General features: G+C 58.2%; 4 protein-coding genes across 4 annotated transcripts; all 4 read left to right on the top strand.

Annotated features, from left to right (window-relative positions):
* The first annotated feature begins 1,557 nt into the window (after positions 1–1,557).
* Positions 1,558–3,450, top strand: SDRG_03980 (hypothetical protein). Its single transcript, XM_008609630.1, has one exon. It carries the CDS (start codon positions 1,587–1,589, stop codon positions 3,333–3,335), a length of 1,749 nt encoding a protein of 582 aa, XP_008607852.1. The 5' UTR covers positions 1,558–1,586; the 3' UTR covers positions 3,336–3,450.
* Positions 3,451–4,048: 598 nt separating this feature from the next.
* SDRG_03979 (hypothetical protein) lies at positions 4,049–6,453 on the top strand (the record flags this gene model as incomplete). The annotated part of the gene is made up of 14 exons (XM_008609629.1): positions 4,049–4,373; positions 4,415–4,584; positions 4,665–4,800; positions 4,849–4,922; positions 4,990–5,115; positions 5,167–5,328; positions 5,372–5,435; positions 5,487–5,570; positions 5,614–5,666; positions 5,715–5,768; positions 5,863–5,918; positions 5,970–6,020; positions 6,064–6,176; positions 6,228–6,453. 14 exons carry the CDS (start codon positions 4,049–4,051, stop codon positions 6,257–6,259), a joined length of 1,500 nt encoding a protein of 499 aa, XP_008607851.1. The 3' UTR covers positions 6,260–6,453.
* SDRG_03978 (hypothetical protein) lies at positions 6,454–9,018 on the top strand (the record flags this gene model as incomplete). Its single annotated transcript, XM_008609628.1, has 5 exons — positions 6,454–6,685; positions 6,730–7,185; positions 7,232–7,324; positions 7,377–7,510; positions 7,588–9,018. The coding sequence occupies 5 exons, from the start codon at positions 6,454–6,456 to the stop codon at positions 9,016–9,018; spliced, it is 2,346 nt and encodes a 781-aa protein (XP_008607850.1).
* Positions 9,019–9,061: 43 nt separating this feature from the next.
* SDRG_03977 (hypothetical protein) lies at positions 9,062–10,319 on the top strand. The gene has a single exon (XM_008609627.1). It carries the CDS (start codon positions 9,092–9,094, stop codon positions 10,250–10,252), a length of 1,161 nt encoding a protein of 386 aa, XP_008607849.1. The 5' UTR covers positions 9,062–9,091; the 3' UTR covers positions 10,253–10,319.
* Positions 10,320–10,644: the final 325 nt, after the last annotated feature.

Below are 10,644 nucleotides of genomic sequence, written 5' to 3'. Positions count from 1 at the left end.
CGCCATTCGCTTCGTCACGCCAGCGCTCTGGATGCCTCCTCCACCAGCTTGCTCCATAGTCGATATCCGAGCTCGCCAAGTCGCAAGGTGCGAACATCGCTGCCGCCCCGATTTGCTCCGGCTTCAACTCGACCCGTCCCGGGTCCGGCCATTGGAGGACTTGGGGATTCCAACACGCGCGGCTTCGATCCTTGAAGCGCCTACTCCCACCATGGTGTGTGATGTGATCGTCGCTTCATGAAGCCGGCGGAGATTGATGCGTTCTCTGCTTCATGAACGCATGATCATTGGGTGCATTTTGATCCAAGTCGACCCGCCACCCATTTGGACTTCACTTTTTCAGCGTCTACATCGCATACTTGCGTCGGCTTGTCTCGACGACAGCGCTTGCTTCCTTGAAGGTCGTGATGGGCGGCGCCCCTTGGAAACTTGAGTTCAAGCATGTCTCCTTTCATTGACTCGCAAGCGCAGCAAGCGGCTACTACCCCTCTATTAGTCCGAGCGAAAGCGTCCACAGTGCCTCTTCCATCGGCGGCACCGTAGTCCAACCGCACATACCATGCCCAGTCGTGCCAGGTACTTGATGACTCTTTTATGGGATGTTCTCTATCTCTCTGTGTTGTACGCGCGAAGCTGCGGAAGCAACCACCATTGGCGCAGTTGCCGTTGGAGGATTTTCCGCCTGCGAATACCAGCCAGTCGTAACTTGGGCCGCCGCAAAGACTTCGTCGCGATCAGACGTCGCTGGTAGCGAGGCGGCACAAGTCACTACGGGCGCAGCTGTCACTGGGTTCAATATTTGAATCGTTGAAGTGGATGAGGCCAGCGCCCAGCTGGTCGAAGTTGGTGCGATACGACTTGCGATTTCTATGCCCCCCGAAGAGAAAGGCAGTTGCACGTGGTGTCGATGCCAACTTTGGATCGGCTGCGTGACGAACTGTCCTGCAAGCAAACCTACGAAACGGAGCCTTCCGGACAAAAGGCCAAAGACATAGCAAACAATTCGCTTTAATATACGAGCTCCGCACAGAGACAAGGTCGCGCTGCGAGCCGTTGTCGCCGCCCAGGTTGGATCACGCGTAATCGAATCTAATATTATGGCTCCACCCATTTTGACCAAAATTTGGCTCTTCTTTGGCTCTTTTTTAGCAAACGCATTTTATTACATACTCTCTTCCAGTGAATTGACTTAATTTAATGCAACTCGAAGGACGACGACAACTTCGAGGCGCCTGTCGATAAGTCCCACGCTGTCCAGCAAGCGTAATCCCCGAGGCGGATGGCTTCTCGAAGTTCGAAGAATGTATACAAAGTCCAAGATTAAGACGTGGCGGCGCACCATGCGCTCTTCGATCTTAGGTATTGCCAGCATCAAATACACATACAAATAGCAAGTGCTATAGGAATAAAATTGACCCGCCTTGGCGCCAGCCTCCAAGCTACTGCCATGTGGGGCAGGGCCGCGCAGCAGTAATGCAACCTCGGCCAGGTGGTTCTTAGATCATGGCCATGCCAGCTGGCTACTGCGCTCCCGGTTCTTCGGCCAGTTGGTGTTTCCCTTCGTCGACACGAAGAAGTGAGGAGCGATGTCCCACGACCCGGCCCACGAGCCCTATCACTATGACCACCATGGCATGAGCCTCGAGCCCATGTACAGCCACGGCGGCGCCTCGTCCTTCCACATGCAGATGCAGCAACAACAAGCGTCGTCGTACCACAACGCGATGGCGAGCAGCAGCAGCAATAACAACGCCAACAGCAACGCCAACAACCAGTACGCGCTCAAGCGCAAGGCGCCCGCGTCGCCGCCGTACACGGCCGAGCCCGTCGTCGCCGCGCCCACGTCGGCGCCATTGTCTGGCGGCCCGCAAAGCCAGCGCACGTGCGACGTGTGCAAGTACCCGGACCCGATTCTGACCGTGCCCGAATGCGGCCACACGTTCCACTCGCGCTGCGTGGGCATTTGGCCAATGCTCACGTGTCCGTACTGCCAAGGCGACGTGGCCAAGATCGCGGTCGTGCCCGTCGACATGTCGTCCAAGCCGACCCAGCGCAGCGGCAAGTGGACCAAGCAGGAAGAGAAGTTTGTCAACATGATCGTCGACGAGTTTGACCATGGCACGTTCCCGCTCGCGAATGGCACGCCCGTGCGGCTCGTGCTCGCCAAGCTCCTCAACTGCTCGCCGATGCGACTCTCCAAAAAGTTTCAAAAGAACGCGCTCGGGAAGCGCACGTACCGCGTGCCAAAGACGTCCAACAACGGGTTCCGCATTTGCTTTGACACCGAGTCGCACCAAGCGCGTCAGATTGAGTTCTCCGCTGCCGAGTCGGCGTTCCGCCAAGAGGTCGTCATGCTGCAGCGCAAGGACAATGCACGTCAAGACGGCTTCCTTGAGCTCCACGACCTCCGCCTCGCCGTCATTCAGTTTTGGGTCTCCAACTTTCTCAAGTTTGCCATGTCGGTCGGCCAGCAAGTCGACGGCCTCGACACGACCGAGCCCAAGAAGAAGAAACAGGCCATGCAGAAGCTCCGCGAAGGCATGTTTGACCAGCTCCTCTCGTGGTCCAACCCGAATGCCCCCGAGCCAAGCACCGTCGACGCGCCGTCCACGAGCACCAACCCCAACCCTACCCACAACCTCAACCCTACCAACAGCAACGCCAACAACGCCGGTAACAACAATGGCCACCGCAGCAACGGGGCGCCACCGGCCAAGAAGGTCGCTCGCCGCCCGGACGTCGAGCACCAGCATCAACCGCCGCCGTCGCAGAGTCCGTGGGACACGCCGTTCATGGACAGCGGCATGAAGCACAGCCAGCACAACGTCGAGTACGGCAAGCCCGACCTGGACTTGACGAGTACGAGCAGCAGCAACATGTTTATGAACACCATGTACACCAAGGTGCCGCAAGCTAGCTTCCGCCAACAGCTCGACAAGCACGACGGCGGGCGGTACCATCACCGCGAGGCCATGCCGCCCTTGCAGCCCACGTACGGGCTCCCAAATGGGTACGACTACAAGCGTCGGACACCGACGTTGACGCCCTTGTCGATGCGCGCGGGCGGCCCGCGGCTGCCCGACAGCATCTTTGACGACCACAACGGCCCGTCGGCGCTCGACGCAGTGCTCATGAACACACCAACGAACGCATCGTTCCGGCCACCGACCCCCGGCCAAGGCCCGCCGCCGTCGTCGCACTACGACCCGATGGAGCCGATCCAGCAGTACCCGCCAAACGCGTCGTGGGACCAAATGCTCGATGACTTCACGGGCATCAACACGCAGCTCGTGGATCCGTCACTGCATGCGTGGTCCAACATCCAGCTGACGTAAGTCGACAAGGACCGCGATGGTGAAGATGAAGAACGTAAACGTAGTGTCGTGTATAGACTCGGTCGTAGCTAATATAACTATTTTAATGCAGATATAGCCCTATGAAAATACACAAGTTGTCTATTTTCTAATAGACGCGGTAGGATAGAGAAGGTACTCATACAGTATGTTGAGAGGTGGGTACCGGCAAAATAGATGCGTGCCACTAGGGTGGCGTCGGCGACACCACGAGCTCAGTTCGTTGAGCCTCGATGGATCTTGTTGAAGGCACTTCTTCGGTGCGCCAACTTCGATGCAAGCTGACGTTCCGACGTACACGCCTTGCAACGACACGAGCTACTCGACTGTACTACTCGGTGAGTAGGGTTCTATTGGCTATAGAGCAAAAACAACTAGACTCGTAGAAAGTGACGCAACTCCGTGTTTGGCGTGCGTGCAGGACGTGGGTGGCTAGAAAGGACGGATGGGGCAGCGCCGGTGGCGCCGTCAGGAGCACCAAGTTCCGGCCATGTTTTCTGTCATATTGCTTGTGCTAGAGTATTCTGTTTGGTGTCCTCTCTTGCAGACACGTCGTGAGCGTCGTGAGCGCTGTCTGCGATGCCGGAAGATTTCGATGGTCTCTGCAAGCGTTCTCATTGGTGGAAATAATACAGCTTGGCGCAAGGCCATTGGCTGAAATCGTCTCGGTGGTATCCGCCAGTCCATCTCGCATGATGCTGGTTGCCCGTGCACTGCGCAAGCCCGTCGTGGGCCGCCGCCATCTCTCGTTCTTTGGCCGTCTCTTTGGCGACGACGAGGGCTCGCCGGCTGCTGCGCCAACGACCTTTGGCTCGAGTGAGTACCACCTCGCGCTGCTCGGGTACGTTGCGCAGACCATGCACCCGCAGCACTCGCTGGCCGCGATCGTCGAGAAGGACACAGACTTTCTCATGGGCCACGTCCTGATTGGTGCGAGCCAATACCTCTCGCCGCATACGCACGCCGACAGCGTCCACGCGTCCTCGCGCGTCGCGACGGCCAAGGCCATTGCCGCCCGCGGTACGCTTCCGCTTCTTGTCCTATTCCTCATCGTCATGCAGTCGAGACGAGCACGCTGGAAAAGTGGCACGTCCACGCCCTCGACTACCTCGTCCAAGGCCAGTGCCGCAACGCGGTTGCTGTCTACGAGACCATATTGCGCCATGATGTGACCGATCTCCTCGCGCTCAAGTGCGCCACCGAGCTCTACGCGATCCTCGGGTACATTGCTGTATATAGACAAGCTGTCCAATGCGAAACGTTAGGGACAAGAGCAACATGCTTCACGTGGTCTCCCGCGTGCTGCCGCAGTGGTCGGCGACGATGCCGGGATACAGCCACCTCCTAGCGATGCAAGCGTACGCGCTCTCAGAGAACGGCGACCACGGCGCCGCGCAGAGCCTCGCCGACCGCGCCATGTCCATGCACGAAGAAGACGCGGTTGCGTGTACGCCTCTTCGTCGTCGCTGAGTATCGGCTCATGGTAGATACGTAGTGCATGCTCTTTTGCATGTCTTTGAAGTCCAAGGCAAGCACCAAGACGGCGCGAGTCTATTGCTACAGAGTGCGGTAAATCGACAAAGCCGACACTATTGTCGTTGGTGCTATATTGATACATTGATATATATGCTATTAGGACCAATGGGAGACGTACGCGGTGTTGCGGACCCATGTGCAGACGCATTTCGCGCTCTTTCTCATTGAAACCGGTCGCTACGACCGCGTGCTCAAGCTCCTTCGCCACGATATTTTGACGTCCGAGGTAGTAGAATGGACAAGTTGTCTGATCGACCTGTGGACATGGATCGTGTAGACCATGTCGGCCAACGTGTTGATCGATGCGACGCAAATTTACTGGCGCCTGGTTCTTGCGGGTTTTCCCGCCGACTCGATTGCGATCGAGCTCATGACGCAGTGGCGTCACGTTGTCGACAGCCACGTCCCGCTCACGCCGCTTGCTATGCTCCATGCGCATGTACGATATGTCTTGTGCCATGAGTATACGAAGTGTCAATTAGACAATGTTGTCGCATGCGTCGGCGCCCGACGACATCCGCATGCAGCTCGCCGCGCCCACGTCCGGTACCAAAGGATATGTGCGCGGAGTATAGCTTACACTGCGCGTTGAGACAGGACTTGGTGACGACGCGTGGGACGTGGCGACTGTAGCGGCCGCACTCGAGCGCAGCGTGACCACATTTAGCTACCCGGATGCTGGTACAGCCCTCGTTGACCAACTCGAAATGACATGTGGGGTTAGGGTTTTCGGTCACTGCGCAAGCTGCGTTCGCAGCGGTCACGGCCTACAACGAGGTTGTCTCTCCGTGACATGCCAATAATGTCGCGTGACGCCGGTTGTAGCATCGGTTTAACGACGCGGTTACTGGTCTCTTGCGCGTTCGGACGCAAGCCCACGTACGTCTCCATTGATTATTTTCCTATTTTTCATATTTTCTATTTTTCCTATTTTTCCTATTTTTCCTATTTTTTATTTGACATGTTGCTATAGGTACTTGGCGGGTCCAAGGTCGAGCAGGAGCTCTACGATATGCTGCTCATCGATGCGTGCGTTCTAGTCCTTGTTGTTGCAGCTCGATACGATTGTGTTGTGGGTAGGGCAACCCGTGGTGGGCAGTATGACCTCGCGCAACTTGTGCTCAACGAGCGGTACGCTTCCTTTTGAAAGCTTGATAAAAAGAATCGTGTGTAGGATCAACGCCAAGCCGCAGAGTGCGCAGTACTGGCACACGTTTGGCAACGTCATGCGCGGTCTCGGTGACGCCGATGGCGTCGACGGCGCTCGCCGCATGAGCTACGTCCTCGGTACGCAAGCGTTGAGTCAAATAACACAAGGTAGATAACAGCGTGTTGTAGGCCTCGGACAAGCCGGCGCCGGCGCCTCGTAAGCCTATCGACGACCGCCGACATGGACGTTAGCGACTAAAAACACGCAGTTTTAAACCGTCCTATAGATTTCTAACGTATCATGCTCCCAGTATCGTTGAAACCAACCTGCGTGGAGAGATACCAGTACTAGTCTAATTATACTATCGCGCTAAACCATCGCGACAGTATCGCAACACGATTTTCAAGGCCTCGCATGTCGTGCAGTTGCGTCCGGTCCGTGCCTGCCCTTGACTGGACTTCAGAGTGTTGCACGCCGCCGGTGCCAGGCACGTGGTCGTGCTGCGGCCTCGACAGCTACCACCACCTCGGCCTCGGCCTTCTTTGGGCTCTCTTTCTGAGTCTTAGCGTCACAGCCCACGTTCGGCACGACCTATTGCATGATTTCCATCGATCGGCCCACGACCTCCACGACATTCAAGCCCAAGGTACACATTGCCCTTTGCACTTCAAATATGACGACATCCTGTAGCACTCGGCGTCGTTGTCGCGCGCCGTCAGCGCGTGTATTTCGGACTCTGCGACGCGCGGCGAGGCCTGCAACTCGGTGCCATGTGGCTGGAGCTACTCGGGTTTAGCGCCGGCCCACTGCAGTTGTTATTGCCGAACGAGCAATTGGGTGCATTTTTCCGGTTGGGCCAGACCAACGGTACTCTCCAGCTCACGGCGTTTCTCACTGTCATCGGTCTCCTTATTCTCTGCGCGGTCGCGTCGTGGCGGCAGTATGGGCGGCTCGAGAAGCTGTGTGCGCCGTTTGTGTTTGACTTGTGCTACATGACATTTATGTACACAACGATGAACGTGGTCGGCTGCACGGGCGGCATCGACACCATCGCGCTCGGGTCCCATTTGACGACGTGTGCGAGTCCGTCCCGGTACTATCTCGTGCTCGGTGTGGGTCTCCTCGTCTTTGCTAGTCTCTACTACGGTACATATCTTGTCTGATGCGACGCCATGTTCATCTATGCCGGCAGGTGCCCTCGTATACAAGAAGCGGCTCACCACCGACGTGTACGCGGTGCGCTTCCGCTTCCAGGCGTCGTTTGATACGCTCATGGTCATGACCCGTACCCGTACCGTGTCCTAGCGTTTGTATTGCGTTATGACACGTTGGTGTAGTCTGCGGACTGACGATTTTGACATTGGAGAAAAGTGTCTTGCTCGTCGACGCCAACGTCGTCGCGCTGTTCTTTGGGAGTCTCAACTTGATGTTGTTCGGGTCGCTTTTGCGGTACAACTATGTCTGTCAGCCCGTACGTCTCGTTTGACGTCGACTATGGACATGAAATGTCCATTTTAGTTCCGAAGTTTTGAACCTTTTGGTGTGTAGTGCCTTGGCGTGGGCTATGTGCCCAACAACGTTCGCGCGCTCTCCTTTGCTACGTCATGCTACACGACCGTACTGCTCTTGCTCGTGTCCGCCCAAGCCGAGGGTAGCATCAACCGGCACATTGCAGTCGTTGCCATCGTCCTATATCCGCTCTATGCACTCGGCATCTGGCGCTGGAACGGCAAGCGCGCGGCGCGCTATCATGTGCCCAACCTCAGTGTGTTTGACGGACTCTCGCACGAGTCGGACCGTGTCCGTGCGATCACGGCCGTCACGGTTACGCTCCAAGGGCGCGCGCTCGACATCGATACGGTACGGTCGCTGCTATTTGCTCTGACCGCGATTGTACGCCGGCCAACTACGCCCAAGACGTATGCTCCCGTCTATGCGTGCCAAGCGCTTTGGTTTCTCTGGCGACATTACTTGGACAAGGTCAGCCTTGTCGAAGCGACGACCGGCCCCCTTGTCGCATCTCGCCTCTGGGCGCTGTTGTTGACACGGTCCAGTGCACCGGACAGCAGCATACGGGCACAGTCGTCGGGTCGCCGGCTGAGCACGATTCGTCTGGGAGCGATCGCAAGTGTCCCTATTCTCATCCAGTTGGTCGAGACATCGGTCGTCGCCCGGCGCGCGCGACGCGCCATCGATCGCATTTCGACACGGGACCCGCTCGTGATGGCGTGCTTGGAGCGCACGGTAGCGTCGCTTTGCGCCTTGGCCACCAGTCCCTCTGTCGACATTCGATTCATCGCGAGCAAGGTGCTCCATGAAATGTACGTGGCGGGCGTCGTTCGGCTCGGGGTCCGAACGTTCTTTCGTGTCGCGGTCGCGCTCACCGTGTCGCCGGCGCGGGCCAAGGCGTTTACTGCAGCAACGACACTGGCGGCCTTTGCGTCGCACCGTAGCGACATATGGGTGGCCCTCACGGCGACCGAAGACGCGGTGACGCTCAGCACGCTCGTGGACGCCCTCATCTTGCACGATGACGTCACGTTTCGCACCGAGTTGCTGCCACTCGTGGCACGTATCGTACATTCGCTGGCCAACATGGGCACAATGGCGCCGCGACCATCCCAGTATATCACGCAGGCAGTGGCGAAAGGTTTGCTGCAGCTCCAAGCAGCCGCCGACGAGACGCTGTTGGCGCAACTCGACGATGTTCTGGACGCACTGCTATTGTGCTGGGATGCACACAAGCCGGTGGCTCCCGCCCAACGTTTTACCCGCATTAGACCCGAGACCAGCTTTGGCCGGACGAGTGACGCCTGGCGGCATACACCGCTCGTCTCGCTTCCGCAGCGCCAGGCCCTGCAACGGCGACAAGACGCCCGCCGACGGAATAGGGTCCAGCCCAGCGACGGGCGTCGACGGGACGTGTCGACTGCGTGGCGCGATGCAGCACCGAGCCAAGCACGAGATGCGACGGTGTGATCCTGCAATGTGGGGCTGCCACGTGTCTGGCCCGTATCCGTAAGAACTCCGGATACTATGCCCACGGGTGAGCATGGACCTGGTGTACCCAACGCCGCCGACAGCGCCAGTCGCCCTCGACGCACTCGCCGACGCGGCGCTCGCTCGCCTGCGCGTTCTTGTAGCCACCGATGCGAGCGACGGTGCGCAGCGGACTGCCGCCGACGCCGTCGGGTACTACGGCCTCCGCCTCATGGTGGCAGCGACTAGCGACGCTACCTTCTTCCACGAGTGGTGGCTTCGCGCCGAGACCAAGCTCTTCCGCGCACGCTTGCTTTGGTACCTCGACTCGAACGCGACGGTCGTCGCCAAGAGCGCGCTTGTCCAGTACCTCTTGGCGTTGGCGCCGACTACGTATGCGACCGACGACGACGGCGCGCTGCTCGTGCCATTTTACGAGGTACCGCCGCTCGTAGCGCAGAGGCATACGACGCTACGTGGCGGCTACTGCCGCGTCTCGTCGCTCTCGCACGACATGGCGGTGCTTTTGACACAGCACCGGGCGACGGCGCTCGAAACCGAGCTCACAACCGCGACACGAACGCTCTCGTTTCTGGACCTGGGTCGGTTTGCGAGCCTCATTGCACGTGTACAAGGCGCGATCCGCGAGGCGTGCCAGAGTCGGACAGTCGGCGTACGTGGCGGTCGCCGGCGCCTGGCGTGTACGGCCGACGTGGACGCGGCGCCGCTCCCGCTGTGCATGGCCTCGCTCTATACGACGCTGACGCAAACGCGTCACCTCAAGTACGACGGTCGTAACCAGCTCCGGCTCTTCCTCAAAGGCGCGGGGTTTACGTACGCCGACAACTATGCCTTTTGGAAAAGCCTCTTTTGCCCGCCGACGACTCCCGCTGAGTTTGAGAAGAAGTACGCGTATAACATCAAGCACGGGTACGGCCTCGTGGGCAGTCGGAAGGACTATGCGCCCTTCGACTGCATATCGATCCAAAACGGACCGGCTCCGCGCGCCGGGCAGTGCCACGGGTGTCCGTTCAAGCACTGGGAAACCTCGTTTCTTGTCGCCAAGCTCCGGCCAACCGTCGGGCTCGAAACCGCGACTGCGATCGCCGAGATGGCAAAAAGCGGCCAGTATGGCCGAGCGTGTGCGATGCATTTTGAAGCCAAAACAAAGCGGCAAGTCGCTACGATTGCGCACCCGAATGTGTATTTAGACATGGCCCACGCCGAGTATTAACGGAAAATCCCAAAATCTCCGGAAAATGTGATGCCCTTGGGTGTATGTACGAGCCCAGTTTACACTGTAGTAGGGACCGAGTGGCGCGGTTGTGTGTCAGGATCCAGTTGCGAATGCAGCCACGGAGAGTGTCTCGTTGCGGCTCAGCGCTCAGCATATGACCACCTCAAGCGTCGCGCCGTCGATCGCCGCCAAGTCCAAGGAGGCGGGTAGCGTCTCCGAATGGCTCATGTAAGATCATGGCGTTTTGTATCTATCTATTTATCCATCTATCCATCTACTAGTATCTATCTATCGATGTAGGGCTGGGCGTAACTCCATAGCCCTAACCCTGCCCTAATCATGGAACGACTGTCCGCCACCTTCTTCCTGCATTGTGCTACTGTAGTAGG

This window comes from Saprolegnia diclina, assembly GCF_000281045.1.
Source record: "Saprolegnia diclina VS20 unplaced genomic scaffold supercont1.9, whole genome shotgun sequence".
NCBI classification, from domain to species: domain Eukaryota; phylum Oomycota; class Saprolegniomycetes; order Saprolegniales; family Saprolegniaceae; genus Saprolegnia; species Saprolegnia diclina.
Note: the sequence above shows the minus strand (reverse complement) of the source record. Positions and strands in the feature narration are given on the sequence as shown.

Bases quoted from the DNA above. Each gene is read 5' to 3' on its own strand.
- SDRG_03980 (XM_008609630.1), top strand. From the start codon at position 1,587: ATGTCCCACGACCCGGCCCACGAGCCCTATCACTATGACCACCATGGC.
- SDRG_03977 (XM_008609627.1), top strand. From the start codon at position 9,092: ATGGACCTGGTGTACCCAACGCCGCCGACAGCGCCAGTCGCCCTCGAC.